Source organism: Protomyctophum parallelum (genome assembly GCF_964188405.1).
Source record: "Protomyctophum parallelum genome assembly, chromosome: 22".
NCBI classification, from domain to species: domain Eukaryota; kingdom Metazoa; phylum Chordata; class Actinopteri; order Myctophiformes; family Myctophidae; genus Protomyctophum; species Protomyctophum parallelum.
Window position 1 is genome coordinate 37,082,369 of NC_139714.1, and position 18,941 is coordinate 37,101,309.

At 43.5% G+C, this 18,941-nt stretch overlaps 2 protein-coding genes and 1 long non-coding RNA gene across 3 annotated transcripts in view; 2 read left to right on the forward strand and 1 right to left on the reverse strand.

The window, feature by feature from the left end:
- The window catches only part of rassf3 (Ras association domain family member 3), a 26,046-nt gene extending 18,795 nt beyond the window's left edge, over positions 1–7,251 (forward strand). Inside the window, exons 3-6 of the mRNA XM_083757783.1 lie at positions 1,227–1,412; positions 2,689–2,776; positions 5,044–5,159; positions 6,916–7,251. Coding sequence (XP_083613909.1) covers positions 1,227–1,412; positions 2,689–2,776; positions 5,044–5,159; positions 6,916–7,065 — 540 coding nt within the window. The 3' untranslated portion in view covers positions 7,066–7,251. The remainder of the gene's footprint in view (positions 1–1,226; positions 1,413–2,688; positions 2,777–5,043; positions 5,160–6,915) is intronic.
- The window catches only part of LOC310853503, a 273,260-nt gene that overhangs the window by 112,390 nt on the left and 141,929 nt on the right, over positions 1–18,941 (reverse strand). The window lies entirely within an intron of this gene.
- The window catches only part of LOC310853500 (SLIT-ROBO Rho GTPase-activating protein 1-like), a gene marked incomplete at both ends in the record, with an annotated part of 73,446 nt that continues 73,229 nt past the window's right edge, over positions 18,725–18,941 (forward strand). Inside the window, 1 exon segment of the mRNA XM_083757866.1 lies at positions 18,725–18,791. Within this exon segment, the coding sequence (XP_083613992.1) occupies positions 18,725–18,791 (67 nt within the window).

An 18,941-nucleotide genomic window follows, 5' to 3' on the forward strand; every position in this document is an offset into this window, starting at 1 on the left:
TTGGCTGGTTGAAGACCAGGCCAGTTGAATATTGGCTGGTTGAAGACCAGGCCAGTTGAATATTGGCTGGTTGAAGACCAGGCCAGTTGAATATTGGCTGGTTGAAGACCAGGCCAGTTGAATATTGGCTGGTTGAAGACCAGGCCAGTTGAATATTGGCTGGTTGAAGACCAGGCCAGTTGAATATTGGCTGGTTGAAGACCAGGCCAGTTGAATATTGGCTGGTTGAAGACCAGGCCAGTTGAATATTGTCTGGTTGAAGACCAGGCCAGTTGAATATTGGCTGGTTGAAGACCAGGCCAGTTGAATATTGTCTGGTTGAAGACCAGGCCAGTTGAATATTGGCTGGTTGAAGACCAGGCCAGTTGAATATTGGCTGGTTGAAGACCAGGCCAGTTGAATATTGGCTGGTTGAAGACCAGGCCAGTTGAATATTGTCTGGTTGAAGACCAGGCCAGTTGAATATTGTCTGGTTGAAGACCAGGCCAGTTGAATATTGTCTGGTTGAAGACCAGGCCAGTTGAATATTGTCTGGTTGAAGACCAGGCCAGTTGAATATTGTCTGGTTGAAGACCAGGCCAGTTGAATATTGGCTGGTTGAAGACCAGGCCAGTTGAATATTGTCTGGTTGAAGACCAGGCCAGTTGAATATTGCCTGGTTGAAGACCAGGCCAGTTGCGGCATTTTAGTATCGGGTGTAGCTGTTGTGTGTGATTCCTCGGCCACATCAGAACAGCAGATTTACAAGCTCACAATGCCATGGCAACGCACAGCAGATCTACAAGTCTACAATGCCTCGCAGCACACAGCGCACACACATACAGTATGCAGTATGCAGCACACAGTGCACACACATACAGTATGTCAGCGGGAAAAAGGAGAGCGGTCGTATCGGTCTGTGTTTCCTGCCATTGTCTCATATCTTCTCTCTTGACACAACAGTAGAAATCTGTGAGAGTTCCTGCTTAAATTGTTGCTGTTTCAGCCAAAGTACTGAGGCACTAGTTTTTTGTTTTGACTGCTTATCGAAATATATATATATATATATATATATATATATATATATATATATATATATATATATATATATATATATATATATTGTTTTATTTATTTTATCAAATTGATTTGGAAATTCTTCAGAAATAAACCTCAAACATTGTGTGTGTGTGTGTGTGTGTGTGTGTGTGTGTTTGTGCGTGTGTGTGTGTGTGCGTGCGTTGCAGAGCCCCAACGGTGTGTACACAGGCTTCATCAAGGTGCAGATGGAGCTGCGGAGACCGGTGACGGTGCGAGGGACTCGAACCGGGGTCGGGGGCCGAGGCCTAGCGTCAGCGGGCGACGAGGCCTTCTACCTGCCAAGAGGAGCCGCCAACACACTGCATGTCAGCTCGACGAACACCGTGAGACAGGTATGTACGCACACACACACACACACACACACACACACCTAAACTTCTCTAAAACACCCTGGACAACGCTCCACACGTCCTAGACTCTTCTCCCTTCTCTAAAACACCCTGGACAACGCTCCACACGTCCCAGACTCTTCTCCCTTCTCTAAAACACCCTGGACAACGCTCCACACGTCCCAGACTCTTCTCCCTTCTCTAAAACACCCTGGACAACGCTCCACACGTCCCAGACTCTTCTCCCTTCTCTAAAACACCCTGGACAACGCTCCACACGTCCTAGACTCTTCTCCCTTCTCTAAAACACCCTGGACAACGCTCCACACGTCCCAGACTCTTCTCCCTTCTCTAAAACACCCTGGACAACGCTCCACACGTCCCAGACTCTTCTCCCTTCTCTAAAACACCCTGGACAACGCTCCACACGTCCCAGACTCTTCTCCCTTCTCTAAAACACCCTGGACAACGCTCCACACGTCCCAGACTCTTCTCCCTTCTCTAAAATACCCTGGACAACGCTCAACACGTCCCAGACTCTTCTCCCTTCTCTAAAACACCCTGGACAACGCTCCACATGTCCCAGACTCTTCTCCCTTCTCTAAAACACCCTGGACAACGCTCCACACGTCCCAGACTCTTCTCCCTTCTCTAAAACACCCTGGACAACGCTCCACACGTCCTAGACTCTTCTCCCTTCTCTAAAACACCCTGGACAACGCTCCACACGTCCTAGACTCTTCTCCCTTCTCTAAAACACCATGGACAACGCTCCACACGTCCCAGACTCTTCTCCCTTCTCTAAAATACCCTGGACAACGCTCCACACGTCCTAGACTCTTCTCCCTTCTCTAAAACACAATGGACAACGCTCCACACGTCCTAGACTCTTCTCCCTTCTCTAAAACACCCTGGACAATGCTCCACACGTCCCAGACTCTCCTCACTTCCCTAAAACACCCTGGACAACGCTCCACATGTCCCAGACTCTTCTCCCTTCTCTAAAACACCACGGACAACGCTCCACACGTCCCAGACTCTTCTCCCTTCTCTAAAACACCCTGGACAACGCTCCACAGGTCCCAGACTCTTCTCTCTTCTCTAAAACACCCTGGACAACGCTCCACACGTCCCAGACTCTTCTCCCTTCTCTAAAACACCCTGGACAACGCTCCACACGTCCCAGACTCTTCTCCCTTCTCTAAAACACCCTGGACAACACTCCACACGTCCCAGACTCTTCTCCCTTCCCTAATACACTGTGTGTGTGTGTGTCTAGGTGATCGTTGCATTGCTGAACAAGTTCACAGTAGCAGACAGCCCTGCCAAATACGCTCTGTACAAACGCTGTACCAGAGAGGAGCAAGGTAAGACCGAGTTTGTGTGTGTGTGTGTGTGTGTGTGTGTGAGAGGGTAACAAGATGACTCGCCCCGTTTCTGTTTTCCTCCCAGAAGTTTCCCCAGTGAGGGGTGGGAGAGGCTGGACAGCAGACGGCTGGACTTTGAATTTCTCTAACTATAAACTTTCATGACAGCAGAACAGCCTAAGTACAAATATAATCTATGAAAAGCTACTACAGTGAAGTCTGTTCACAGAAAGTTGTTATAGGATATGTGGGGATTATCTGATGAGGTACAATTTGAGTGTGCAAATGAGTGTGCATATACTAAATAATACTAAATTGTTTATAGGGTCAATATAAGTAATATAATATAGCCTTTCTACAGGAGTATCTTTTTATATTTTTCCAAAAAGAATACAAACAGCCAATAGCATTATTACAAAGTTATCCCCCTCACTGGTGACAATTCCGGGAGGAAAAACGGGCAAGCACCGGGGCGAGTTATCCGGTATTCTGTGAGAGAGAGAGGGAGAGAGAGTATGCCATGCCATGCATGCCAGCCTTTGATACCAGATGCCTTGGAAGTTTGTTTGCGTGTGTGTGTGTGTGTGTGTGTGTGTGCATGTGTGTGTGTGGGCGTGTGGGCATGTGTGTGTGGGCGTGTGTGAGAGTGTATTTATGGACACCACAGGGCTATCCTCACTATCAACAATTAGCCATGTACGTGCGCACACACACACACACACACACACACACACACACACACACACACACACACACACACAGAGATATAAAAGTCGGCTCTCACCAGAGAAGAGACTAAACATGGACTCTGTAAACCCAATATAAAGCTGTGTGTGTGTGTGTGTGTGTGTGTGTGTGTGTGTGTGTGTGTGTGTCTCTGTGTGTGTGTGTGTGTGTGTGTGTGTGTGTGTGTGTGTGTGTGTGTGTGTGTGTGTGTGTGTGTGTGTTAGCCTGGTTAATAAACCAGACCGAATCAGCCGGTTGCATAACTAACTAACCCATGTACAACCCAGATTCGGCACAAACAAGGGACTAAATTCTTTTCGCTCCTATGCCACCAAAATGTGGAACGCCCTACCAACAGTCATTAAGACATGTGAATCCCTTGACTCCTTCAAAACCGCTCTCAAAGGCACCTACGGATGGCTACAATTCGAAACTGGCCTCTGTAAAATCTGAATCCCCCACCCCCCCCCACCCCCATTTCCCCTCAATGTATATGTATCTTTTCCCTTTTTGCTTCCTATATGATGAATTCCTGTTCTGTTCTTTAGCTACATAGAAATGTCTATTTGTATGTCTCTAAATGTTTTGATGAATTGAACAATGTGGACCCTGTTGTAAACAAGTGTAATGCTTAATTGGGTCGTCCACTCACAGTTAACAGTCTTTGTATTGAGTTTGTGCTTAAAATGTACTGTAAATTCTACAAACTGTTAATAAATATTTCAATCAATCAATCAATCAATATCCCGCGGTCTGTGTGATATTAGTCTGGTTTATTAACCAGGCTATGTGTGTGTGTGTGTGTGTGTGTGTGTGTGTGTGCATACGTGCATGTGGCCGTGTGTGTGTGGTGATAACATGAGTCTTCCCTCATATTTCTGTCAGAAGCCGCTGGGGGCTGATTTCACCCTTCTGAAATGTTGACTCACTGGCGGCCTCTAGTGGCCACGTGTCTCCTCACATCCTTTTACTGAAACTAACCATTATCCATTAATCCATTTAAAACATTCATCGGATTAACTATCACCTTAAAATATATTTTATTTTATTTTAGACAAAACATTAAAGATTAATAATTAATTCAAAAATACATACTTTTATTACATTATGCTCAGCTGCTGGTTTGGCTGCTGGTCAAATAAAAGACCAATAAAATAAAATGAAAGCCAAGTATCTTTACTCTTATTATTTAGCTTAGTTACATTTAACACTATGGTTATGAATACCTACAATTAATTGTAAACAAATCTCTGGCGATTTGTTGCGATTACTAATTGAATAATCGATTCGATTTTGGTTAATTGATTAATTATTATTATTGTTGCACAGCCGTAGCACTTAAAGTGATGTCCAAAAGTGTAATCGGTGTGTGTGTGTGTGTGTGTGTGTGTGTGTGTGTGTGTGTGTGTGTGTGTGTGTGTGTGTGTGTGTGTGTGTGTGTGTGTGTGTGTGTGTGTGTGTGTGTGTGTGTGTGTGTGTGTGTGTGTGTGTGTGTGTGTGTGTGTGTGTGCGCGTGTGCGTGTGCGTGTGTGCGCGTGCAGTGTACATGTGCAGGTTGTCAGAAGGGGAGCAGCCTTTAACCCTTCGTCTGCTGGCCGGTCCAAACACAGACATTCTGAACTTTGTTCTGAGAGAACAACACACTGGAGAGATGATGGTAGGACACACGCACGCACGCACACACACCGGTATCAATAAGCTTTGGGCTTATCGAGTACCCGGTATCAATAAGCTTTGGGCTTATCCAGTACCCGGTATCAATAAGCTTTGTGCTTATCAAGCCTGTTATGGAGCATAGCGGTTCATGACGTCATGTTTAAACAATCAAGACAAGAGGCGATCGTAACAAGTCCTAGTTTTACCATAATCACAAGGAAATGGAATGCTTCAACCATATAGTGTCGCAGTCCCGCCCCCTTTCATGACGACGCCAGGCCCAGGAAATTAATCCCAATGCATTTTTCCCATATACATTTCAAAAAGTATTTATTTAAAGACCTTATAAGCGTCTTACAAAGCCAACTCTTGTCGTGACAAATCATGACAACAAACAATATTTTGGACCAAACAAGAAGAAAAACAACAAAAAAAAGTGTTGTAACCTGCTATTTTCTTCTACTTTCTAATTCTTTGTTTGGCCCGAAACATTGTGTTTATTGTCATGACTTTGACTTGACTTTGACTTTATTAATTCATGCTTGCAGTGGAGCCGAGGCCCCACTGAAAAAACTGCAGAACTTTACAAATTGATACATGATAATAATAATAATAATAAAATAGACTAAAAACACACAATTATAAGGTTAAACATTTTCAGGGCAGCAGAGCATGGTCATGTATGCAGTTCAGGTGGCCATACTGTGTTTTTGTGCAGCTAAATAGTGTCATTATATAGCCTGACTGCAGTGTGCACTGTTGAATTTTTCAGCCTGTTGGTCTTGGCCTTGGGTTCGGGTTCAGCCAGCTTGTGTTGGTTCCTCAAAGTCCTGGCAGTGCAGCTGCCTCAGGTAGCAGGTCAGGCAGAGGGTGTTGTTCATCGTGCATGTCCTTGACCATCTTCACTGCAGCCTCCTCCCTCCTGCTCCCTCATGCTCCCTCAAAGCGTATTTCAGACAGGACACTCACCCGTTTCCTCCTATGTTTAGGATTCGGTCTGTGTCCTTCTAAAATTGTTATTTTTTGCTGTCTGTTTTTACCGGCTTTGGATCCTCTTGCCCGGCTTCTTTTGCGGATAATCCCGAGGCTTTCCAGCATTTGTTTTGTATTCCCATTCAGCTGGGCTGTGCTTTTCCTTAGACTTTTTAGGAAGTGCGGAGAGTATTTGCGATTATTTACTCCTTCCATTTCCAATTAGTTTTCCCGATGGCGACACATGATGCAAGAACAATTCCCAGCAAGCTGCCTTGAAGAAATAAAAATAAGAAACAACTAAAACCTAAATAAAACACTTAAAAAGTCGAGGGCACATGATTTGTCACGACAAGAGTTGTCTTTGTCCGCGGCATAAACGTCTTTAAATAAATACTTTCTGAAAAGTCTATGAGGAAAATTAACAGGGATTTATTTTCCGGGTCTCTCGAGGGGGGGCGGGACTGCGACGCTCTATACCAGATATCTATAATAATGGAATGCTTCAACCATATACCAGATATCTATAACAAAATGATTGAAAGAAAGAACTAGTGTATTGTCTGCTAGCGTGCTGCTTGCTTATGTTATGGATATACATACTGTTGACTTTTACTACTTTGTCATCAGTAATTCAACAAAAGATACTTATAAAACGCCCAAATAAGTTACATTAAACGGCGCTACAGGGGCCAGGGCGGGTTTTTTGCGCAACCCTATGGGCGTTATAGACTATAGACTATATGTTAGTTAATGACGGGTGCATTCTCTCTTTTCGCCACCAGTGGGAGGCCTTCTCAGTGCCGGAGCTCGGCAACTTCCTGCGGATCCTGGAGAGGGAGGAGCGCGAGCAGTTGGACGCTATCGTGCGTCGCTACGCTAACTACCGCCAGAGACTGGAGGACGCGCTGCGCCGCACCACTACCGCCCCCTAGAGGCCCAGGGGAGGCGCTGCACTGCGCCACTACCGCCCCCTAGTGGTGAGGGGGGGGGGGGAGAGGACACAAGATGACATCACACCAAAGAGGATCCAAATCACACCAAAGAGGATCCAAATTAAACCAAAGAGGATCCAAATTAAACCAAAGAGGATCCAAATTAAACCAAAGAGGATCCAAATTAAACCAAAGAGGATCCAAATTAAACCAAAGAGGATCCAAATTAAACCAAAGAGGATCCAAATTAAACCAAAGAGGATCCAAATTAAACCAAAGAGGATCCAAATTAAACCAAAGAGGATCCAAATCACACCAAAGAGGATCCAAATCACACCAAAGAGGATCCAAATTAAACCAAAGAGGATCCAAATTAAACCAAAGAGGATCCAAATCACACCAAAGAGGATCCAAATCACACCAAAGAGGATCCAAATTAAACCAAAGAGGATCCAAATTAAACCAAAGAGGATCCAAATTAAACCAAAGAGGATCCAAATCACACCAAAGAGGATCCAAATTAAACCAAAGAGGATCCAAATTAAACCAAAGAGGATCCAAATCAAACCAAAGAGGATCCAAATTAAACCAAAGAGGATCCAAATCACACCAAAGAGGATCCAAATCACACCAAAGAGGATCCAAATTAAACCAAAGAGGATCCAAATTAAACCAAAGAGGATCCAAATTAAACCAAAGAGGATCCAAATCACACCAAAGAGGATCCAAATTAAACCAAAGAGGATCCAAATCTCACCAAAGAGGATCCAAATCAAACCAAAGAGGATCCAAATTAAACCAAAGAGGATCCAAATTAAACCAAAGAGGATCCAAATCACACCAAAGAGGATCCAAATTAAACCAAAGAGGATCCAAATTAAACCAAAGAGGATCCAAATCAAACCAAAGAGGATCCAAATTAAACCAAAGAGGATCCAAATCAAACCAAAGAGGATCCAAATTAAACCAAAGAGGATCCAAATCACACCAAAGAGGATCCAAATCACACCAAAGAGGATCCAAATCACACCAAAGAGGATCCAAATCAAACCAAAGACGTTCCAACTCAAACGGAAAAGCTTGTTCTCGTTGAAAGATGGAGAATGATGATGCTATAAGCGGAGGGGCGGGGCTTAACGGCATCGATTTAAAGGGCCACTTCAACCCCTTTTGCCAACCAGAATTTATTTTAATTATGTTTTGGGAGACGATAAAACACTAGCGCCACCCCTTACCCCTTATCCCTAAACTTATTTGCCATTTTTTACTATTTTAAAACATTTTAAAATAGTCTAAATAGCCGATCTACAAGCTAACAACATGTGGATGTAGTTTGGCTAGTTGAACTTTTTTTAAATGTTTTAAAATAGTAAAAAATGGCAAATACGTTTAGGGATAAGGTGTAAGGGGTGGCGCAAGATGGAGTATTTTCAAAGTGCCCGGACACTGGTCTCAACGGCTCGATTACTACAATGACCATGATGCTTTGCTGCACTCTGGGCTGTCTTACTGAGACAACATGTAGTCCAGGAAGTAAGTGAGACCAGTGCACTTTCAAACACTCTAAAACCACATTTTATGAACCCACATTAAAGTGTTGTCTTGTTTCCCAAACTAAACTGAAATAAGATCAGGCTAATCTGGACTTTTAACGCAGATGTCGCCTGGATCAACGACAGGTCTGCTAACGAGGGGCGCGACAACGCGAGCACGAAACGAGCACGCGCACGACAATTTCTGAACCATTTCTAAACCAAATGGACCCTTACGGGTCTGTGACTGTGAGTGTAACACATGGAACCAAATGGACCCTTACAGGTCTGTAACTCTGAGAGTGTAACACATGGAACCAAATGGACCCTTACAGGTATGTGACTCTGAGAGTGTAACACATGGAACCAAATGGACCCTTATGGGTCTGTAACTGAGTGTGTAACACATGGAACCAAATGGACCCTTACAGGTCTGTAACTCTGAGAGTGTAACAAATGGAACCAAATGGACCCTTATGGGTCTGTAACTGAGAGTGTAACACATGGAACCAAATGGACCCTTACAGGTCTGTAACTCTGAGAGTGTAACAAATGGAACCAAATGGACCCTTACAGGTCTATTTTGTTCCATTTGGGGGGGGGGTCCTTGAAATGAAATACAAAAAAGTTTGACAAACTACTGCATTATAATGTAATGATTAGATTAGAATTGAATAAATGGGGAGAGAGAGAGAGATAGTGACAGAGAGAGAGTGATAGAGTGACCTGTAAACTTATGTTATAACTCCATGTAAAGTTGTGTGTGAAGTCCACAAGATGGTCACACATTTCAGCAGGTCACACATGTCAGCGTAACACCACCACGCTGTCTCTCTCTCTCTCTCCCCTTTACGTTGAGTAATTTATGTGTTTTTCTTCTTTTCTTGGTAAAGATGTGTTGCGTATAATTTAATGTCTTTGGGGTTGTGAAGGTGTGTAAATATCCTGTTCATCTATATGTGGGTGAAGCTTTTATATTAGATTATAATTAAATATTGTATTTTCTTGTCATTTTGGAACAGAGAGAGGAAAAAAAAGGTCTTATTTTATTTTTTACAGAGGCGTAAAAATCAAGCAGAATCAGAAGCCAGCGCAAAAGACAATCAACACACGCACGCAAGCACACACACATGCATGCACAGTTGCACACACACATGCATGTGTTGCAGTTGCACACACACATGCATGTATATTATACTGTAGGCTCATTTGGGGATTCTGGACATGACCATATTTCTGGATATCGTCGACTCAAACGATAACTGATCAACGTCATGAGGCTGTTTTCTTTCACCAACACTAACTGTCTGCTAATTATCGTCTCACATTTATGTCTGGTTTTATGCTGAAGTCTGTGGAGTTGAACTAATGAATAAAAACAACATTAATACAAATTAAAATAAATGTTAACGTTAATGATGTTCTGATCAAAACCTGAGGCGCTCGTTCCATTCTTAACGAGTGGGTGGAAAGAAGTACTCATGTTTTGTTTTTACTTGACCCATTCTGGGCGGGAACCCCTTTTGGTGTTTTAACTAAGCATTATGTTATACTTTAGCTATTGAAAAATAGCAGATCGACAAGCTCATAGCGCGCCACTCGGTGGCGCGCTATGAGCTTGTCGATCTGCTGTTTTTGAAAAAAATCGTGAAAATGCGGCACAAATCTTTGAATATAATGTATTCTTTCAGTATAATCTTTTTTTATTTCCACGTCAGGCCTATTAATTCTTTGGATGCCCACTAGGTGGCAGGATAAGCACACTCTCACTCTACGCTCCTCTGTTTAACCCATTCTGAACGGGAACCCATTTTGGTGTCAGCATCATGTTATGCTTTAGCTATTGAAAAATAGCAGATCTACAAGCTCATATCGCGCCACCGAGTGGCGCGATATGAGCTTGTAGGTCTGCTATTTTTTGAAAAATAGAAGAACGACTGACATTTTTAGAATCTGATCTCAGGTCAGAATGGGTTAATCAGACCAGTGTGTGTCCAGTGGAAAACTCGTATGAATCTGATCTCAGGTCAGAATGGGTTAATTTCCGGGGGAATCGGTGAGGAGGGGGCTGTGTGTTGTGAGCACAGTGATCAGTAATATCAGCTCATACCCCTTATCTCTCGTCAGAAACGGTTACGTGTCCGCAGCGATCACCAATGATTTACGATCCTCGGGATGTGCGTCGGCTCACCGTGGACAGCTCTCGAAGCTTTAGAGATACAGGGCTTTTCAAACGCATGTTATAATGGAGGCTCAATGGAAGGAAATCCCATAGCTGGTGGGGACGGAGGTGTTGCATAGCAACCGGAGCAATGCTAAAGGGTAAATTGACGGTCGCCGCTGTCATAATATGGAATATATTTGGGGTACGAACATATTCGTACGATTATAATAGTAGATTACGGAGGAAATAATTATGTCAACGTATCGATACTGCCGTGCAGAAACGCCAACGCTGGGCAGGAGCTACTGCACGCTCTAGACGCTATCATTTTTTGCGGGCGGAAGTTGCAATCAGTTCACATTGAATGAAACGAGTATCTATTTTGGTAAAATGTGCAGAGAGACAGGTTCCTATAGAGTGTTATTAGAATGTTAGACGGGTTGTGAGGACATGTCATAAGATGATGATATGATGTCATGATGAAGAGGGCTGTGTTGCCGTGGGAACGGACTGGTTTCAGGAAGTGGTCATAAGGGGGGGGGGGGGGGGTACAGGAAGCAGGAAGTGGTCATAAGCGGAGTACAGGAAGTAGGAATGGTAGACTGTATCTTTGCGTCTTCATGTCGCTGTGCTTCCATTGACAATGAATGGTAGACTGCATCTTTGTATCTTCATGTCGCTGTGCTTCCATTGACAATGAATGGTAGACTGTATCTTTGCATCTTCATGTCGCTGTGCTTCCATTTACAATGAATGGTAGACTGCATCTTTGCATCTTCATGTCGCTGTGCTTCCATTGACAATGAATGGTAGACTGCATCTTTGTATCTTCATGTCGCTGTGCTTCCATTTACAATGAATGGTAGACTGCATCTTTGCATCTTCATGTTGCTGTGCTTCCATTGACAATGAATGGTAGACTGCATCTTTGCATCTTCATGTCGCTGTGCTTCCATTGACAGAGTTTAATGTTTGTGTTTTTCTGAACGGAGAATTTACGTCACGATGTGAGCAAATCGGCCAATAAGGGACCACCATTCTCAACGATGATGTATGACGATTAGAGCTCACTTCACGCGGGTGTGATTTTTCTTTTCTTCCAAAGCCATTAAGAGTCACATTATTATTACTCATTATGCAGAATGTGCCATATCAAGTTTTAAAAAATGTATATAAAAGTCTTTTGAAAGTAGCAGATCTACAAGCCCTCAATGCGTCGCATCGCGCACGCTTGTAGATCTGCTACTTTCAAACGGCCGACATGCATAATTATGAGGTTGAAGTGTTTAATGTATGTTTTTTGTCATCGTAATAATCATACCAATCAAAATCTACAAAGCAGTTTTTAAATAATTGTAGTGCGGTAAAAGTACAATATTTGACTATAGTCTGAGATGCAGTGGGAGTAGAAGTAAAAGTATTGCAGATTGGACATACTCCAGTAAAGTACAAATACCTCAAAGTTGTACTTAAGAAAATGTACTTTGTTCCTTTTTTTTTTTACACCCCTGGTCGTATCCTAGCAACCGTCTTATCAACTAAACACAGCTGACTTCAAAGTGAGCAACAGGGCTGTACAATGGCGACATCTAGTGGACAGTTTAGGTAATGCCTTCTGTCTGTCTGGAGCTGTGCTGACGACCAAAGACTTTTTTGTTTTGTTGAATAACTTTATATCATTATTTATATTATTATTATTATATAACCAAAGATTTGATGTTGTTGTTGTTGTTGTTGCCTGGAGCAAAGAGAGAACCCCATTGGTGGGGAAATATATAAAGTTTAATTTAAATTGTTATTTACCTGAATTTAATTATACTTTTCAAACAAACACTGGGCAATTTAATTAAAGTAACGATGATGATCTGTGTGGAAAGATGTGTTATTTTTTTCTCTTATTCTCCTTGTTCCCGCGTCTTTGGCACTGCTATTTATTACTCATTCAATGCATTTTATAGACAACTAGAACTACACTCTGTCGAGTGCCTACTTGCTTGTTGCACACTAGTAAGCCATAAATGGCCTACTAGTGCGCAAGCAGAGCGTGCAAGTACTGTAGACTGCTACAAACTTTAAAATCTATAATTTAATTATTAGATTTAGCTATTTGCTATTAGTATTTTTATTAAGTATGGTAAAATCTTCTATCTCTAAAGAAAATATAGTTCCATCCTTTTAGAAGTGTCTAGGATCCACTTGTATAACTGGCTCTCAATGATGACGTATTAAAGATATGTCTATGTAGGCTATATGTCATTTCTGAGTTGGTTAGTGGTATAATGTGGTTACTCGGGTGGTTTGATGCGTATGTCCCTTGAATCCACCCGACACTGAAACGTATCATCTTCATCACGTCATACATGGACATACGCTTCGTAGCATGACGGAAAACATACCTGCATGGTCTGCTTTGTGCCAGCTTATGACGTCATATCATATTATGCTGCTAAGAGACAACATACTCATCGTAGCACGTGACCTGACTGATAACATTACTTGCACGCTCTGCTTGCACAAGTAATGAATTAAATACCCTTCTGGACTTTGGGTTAAGGCCGAAGGCATGGGGAGAGAGTATGTTTTATTGTCTCCACCAGGCCGAAGGCATGGGGAGAGAGTATGTTTAGTTGTCTCCACCAGGCCGAAGGCACGGGGAGAGAGTATGTTTAGTTGTCTCCACCAGGCCGAAGGCACGGGGAGAGAGTATGTTTAGTTGTCTCCACCAGGCCGAAGGCATGGGGAGAGAGTATGTTTAGTTGTCTCCACCAGGCCGAAGGCATGGGGAGAGAGTATGTTTAGTTGTCTCCACCAGGCCGAAGGCACGGGGAGAGAGTATGTTTAGTTGTCTCCACCAGGCTGAAGGCATGGGGAGAGAGTATGTTTTATTGTCTCCACCATGAAGGCACGGGGAGAGAGTATGTTTAGTTGTCTCCACCAGGCTGAAGGCATGGGGAGAGAGTATGTTTTATTGTCTCCACCATGAAGGCATGGGGAGAGAGAGTATGTTTTATTGTCTCTACCATGAAGGCATGGGGAGAGAGAGTATGTTTTATTGTCTCCACCAGGCCGAAGGCATGGGGAGAGAGTATGTTTTATTGTCTCCACCATGAAGGCATGGGGAGAGAGTATGTTTTATTGTCTCCACCAGGCCGAAGGCATGGGGAGAGAGTATGTTTTATTGTCTCCACCATGAAGGCATGGGGAGAGAGTATGTTTTATTGTCTCCAATGGACCCAAACGGTTCCATTTTAGCTACACTCTCAGAGTTACATTGATTTTACAATATAAATTGGGGGTCCCAGAGATAAAAATGCCATTAAATGGGTTTATGTAAACTAATGCATGTCAAACTGGGGGTCCTTGAACGGGTTGAGAATATCTGCTAGGCCGTAAATTATATCTTCTCTTATGGGGGTCCCTGGCTATTATGTTTTCAAATGGGGGTCCCTGGCTATTATGTTTTCAAATGGGGGTCCCTGGCTATTATGTTTTCAAATGGGGGTCCCTGGCTATTATGTTTTCAAATGGGGGTCCCTGGCTATTATGTTTTCAAATGGGGGTCCCTGGCTATTATGTTTTCAAATGGGGGTCCCTGGCTATTATGTTTTCAAATGGGGGTCCCTGGCTATTATGTTTTCAAATGGGGGTCCCTGGCTATTATGTTTTCAAATGGGGGTCCCTGGCTATTATGTTTTCAAATGGGGGTCCCTGGCTATTATGTTTTCAAATGGGGGTCCCTGGCTATTATGTTTTCAAATGGGGGTCCCTGGCTATTATGTTTTCAAATGGGGGTCCCTGGCTATTATGTTTTCAAATGGGGGTCCCTGGCTATTATGTTTTCAAATGGGGGTCCCTGACTATTATGTTTTCAAATGGGGGTCCCTGGCTATTATGTTTTCAAATGGGGGTCCCTGACTATTATGTTTTCAAATGGGGGTCCCTGGCTATTATGTTTTCAAATGGGGGTCCCTGGCTATTATGTTTTTAAATGGGGGTCCCTGGCTATTATGTTTTCAAATGGGGGTCCCTGGCTATTATGTTTTCAAATGGGGGTCCCTGGCTATTATGTTTTCAAATGGGGGTCCCTGGCTATTATGTTTTCAAATGGGGGTCCCTGGCTATTATGTTTTCAAATGGGGGTCCCTGGCTATTATGTTTTCAAATGGGGGTCCCTGGCTATTATGTTTTCAAATGGGGGTCCCTGGCTATTATGTTTTCAAATGGGGTCCCTGACTATTATGTTTTCAAATGGGGGTCCCTGACTATTATGTTTTCAAATGGGGGTCCCTGGCTATTATGTTTTCAAATGGGGGTCCCTGACTATTATGTTTTCAAATGGGCGTCCCTGGCTATTATGTTTTCAAATGGGGGTCCCTGGCTATTATGTTTTCAAATGGGGGTCCCTGACTATTATGTTTTCAAATGGGCGTCCCTGGCTATTATGTTTTCAAATGGGGGTCCCTGGCTATTATGTTTTCAAATGGGGGTCCCTGGCTATTATGTTTTCAAATGGGGGTCCCTGGCTATTATGTTTTCAAATGGGGGTCCCTGGCTATTATGTTTTCAAATGGGGGTCCCTGGCTATTATGTTTTCAAATGGGGGTCCCTGGCTATTATGTTTTCAAATGGGGGTCCCTGACTATTATGTCTTCAAATGGGGGTCCCTGGCTATTATGTTTTCAAATGGGGGTCCCTGGCTGTTATGTTTTCAAATGGGGGTCCCTGACTATTATGTCTTCAAATGGGGGTCCCTGGCTATTATGTTTTCAAATGGGGGTCCCTGGCTATTATGTTTTCAAATGGGGGTCCCTGGCTATTATGTTTTCAAATGGGGGTCCCTGGCTATTATGTTTTCAAATGGGGGTCCCTGGCTATTATGTTTTCAAATGGGGGTCCCTGACTATTATGTTTTCAAATGGGGGTCCCTGGCTATTATGTTTTCAAATGGGGGTCCCTGGCTATTATGTTTTCAAATGGGGGTCCCTGGCTATTATGTTTTCAAATGGGGGTCCCTGACTATTATGTTTTCAAATGGGGGTCCCTGGCTATTATGTTTTCAAATGGGGGTCCCTGACTATTATGTTTTCAAATGGGGGTCCCTGACTATTATGTTTTCAAATGGGGGTCCCTGACTATTATGTTTTCAAATGGGGGTCCAAGGGCTAGTGTCACTTCTAGGGGTCCTTGTAGGGGTCCTTCTAGGGGTCCTTGGCATGAAAACTTTTGGGAACCAATAGGCAGATAAACGTTCCGTTGCCGTTAGGGTTAGGGTTAGGGTGCCGTTCCGGTGCCTCATGGAGGATATATAGTCTGGGACAGATTTTTCTCCAGTTGGGAATTATTATTATTTATAAATAAGGAATATTCCTTATAAATAAATACTATTATTATTATTATTATTACGTATTTAAGGCAGTTGCACGCATAGACATAATAATTGATTGATTGTAGTATTTATTAACAGTTTGCAGAATTACAGTACATTTCAAGCACAACTCAATAGAAAAACTTAACTGTGAGTGGACGACCCAATTAAGCATTATACACTTGTTTACAACAGGGTCCACCTTGTTCAATTCATCAAAACATTTAGAGACGTACAAATAGACACTTCTATATAGCGAAAAAACTGGAAATTATCATCATAAAAGAGGTAAAAAAAAAACATAGTCAGTGGGGGGGGGAAAGTGGTGGTGTGTGTGTGGGGGGGGGGGTAGTCAGATTTTACGGGGGCCAGTTTTGAATTGCAGCCCTTTGAGGACGGTTTTGAAGGAGTCTAGGGATTCGCAACGTTCCACATTTTGGAGCACACTAATATAATAATATAAACTTAAAGGTAAAGGCCTTTCTTATAGTATGTCTATGGCTGCAGTGCCACGTAGAACCACTAGAGGGCAGAACAGGTCTTCTCTGTCGCTGTCTATCAGGGCAGAGATGGACGGTGTCGAGAATGTATTGATATGATATCAGGCACGTGCAGAGGGGGGGGGGGGGGGGGGGGTTGCGGGCTAGGGGGGGGGCTTGAGCACCTGCCCTTTTGCAGAAAGTGCCCGTTCTCTAATTTATTTATTTATTTATTTTTTGAGGGAAAGGGCAACTTTTTGTGTGTGTGTGTGTGTGTGTGTGTGTGTGTGGGGGGGGGGGGGGTGTCAATAAGGGCATATGTTGAACGTTTATTTGTCAATAAGGGCATTATGTGGGGGCCAATAAGGGCATTATGTGGGGGCCAATAAGGGCATTATGTGGGGGCCAATAAGGGCATTATGTGGGGGCCAATAAGGGCATTATGTGGGGGCCAATAAGGGCATTATGTGGGGGCCAATAAGGGCATTATGTGGGGGCCAATAAGGGCTTGTGTGGGGGCCAATAAGGGCATTATGTGGGGGCCAATAAGGGCATTATGTGGGGGCCAATAAGGGCATTATGTGGGGGCCAATAAGGGCATTATGTGGGGGCCAATAAGGGCTTGTGTGGGGGACCAAAAAGGGCTTGTACAGTGTGGGGAGCCAATAAGTGCCATTGGCCCTTCAAGACGAACATTTGACAAGTAATGATAAATTCCACTATCATAATGAATTATCTTTTAATCTGCCCTCAGTCAGTTTTAGTTTCAGACTAATGAGAACATATTGCTTATTTTACTGTCCAATGACATGAAATGGCACAAGGGAAGGACTCCACAAAAAGACCACCCCCAAAATTCGGCGCGTGTGTGCCCACAGCCCCCCTATTCCCCCCACTGCTCTCTGCACGGCCCTGCACAAGAGGGGTCCACCATGTTCAATTCATCAAAAAATAATATTGATTGAAACGATTAGGCTACGTACCTGACCTAGTCTCGCGCTGCCAGAAAGAAAATGTAGAATTTCACCTTGTGATTAATGATTAATCTGAATGTCTTTTCCCAAATGGGTACAGGATATATTTATTTAACAATAGACTACATTATTATGCCAAACACTGTCATGATTATTAAACAACTGTCCGTTTTATTCGCGACGGTTTATTGTGAGATGTTTTTGTCTGAATTAAGATGCTGCAGTTTATTATGACTCAGTGTCATGATCTGTCAATCAATCAATATCATCAGATTCCGCGTCAGTCACACCCTTTTACATTTTATTGGTGCTGTTAAAATTAAATTATATTATTATTATTTCCAGTGGGTGAAGGGTTACTATAAGGTGAACATACCGGAGCTAACCTACAGCTGTGTGTGTGTGTGTGTGTGTGTGTGTGTGTGTGTGTGTGTGTGTGTGTGTGTGTGTGTGTGTGTGTGTGTGTGTGTGGTCCGTCCGTTACACGGTACACGCTACCTAGCTAGTGGGCGTGTGCCTAGTCAGTCTCCACTGCAAACCGGTGTGTGTGTGTACGTGTAGCGTGTGTCCACAGTCAGTGTGTGTGTGTGTGTGGGCGTGGGTGTGTTTGCATGTCGCTCCTCCCGGCTCCTCCAGGTTAAACAGAGGATAGTATTTTTAGTATTTGTATATTTTTGTACTACCTCAGTCCAGCTGAACAGAACAGGACAATATGGATTTATATGATGGCTCCGTTCGGCGCTGCTGAAGATGGAAGGGTGATTGGTTCTGACTGAGCGGATATAAGGCTGCTCTCCTCCGTGTGTGTGTGTGTGTGTGTGTGTGTGTGTGTGTGTGTGTGTGTGTGTGTGTGTGTGTGTGTGTGTGTGTGTGTGTGTGTGTGTGTCACAGTGTGTGTGTGTTGTTGCGGCACTGGAATGGATTTTCTTCTAGTACAGTAGCCTATGGTCGCCCGTGTGTGTGTGTGTGTGTGTGTGTGTGTGTGTTAACTCGTGCTCTGCCATGACGCCTCCGGTGTAGACGCACGGAGGGGAATTGAAGGTTTTTCCGCACCTGTTTTCTACACTGACTGATCACCTGTAATCTGATCAGACTGATTGATCACCTGTAATCTGATCAGACTGATTGATCACCTGTAATTAAACATGTCAAACTCCAACAAGAGCAAGAAGGACAAGGAGATCCTGGCCGAGTACGAGAGTCAGGTGAAAGGTAGGTTTATTTATTACTAACCTGTGTGTGTGTGTGTGTGTGTGTGTGTGTGTGTGTGTGTGTGTGTGTGTGTGTGTGTGTGTGTGTGTGTGTGTGTGTGTGTGTGTGTGTGTGTGTGTGTGTGTGGGGGGGGGGGGGGGTCCTACACTA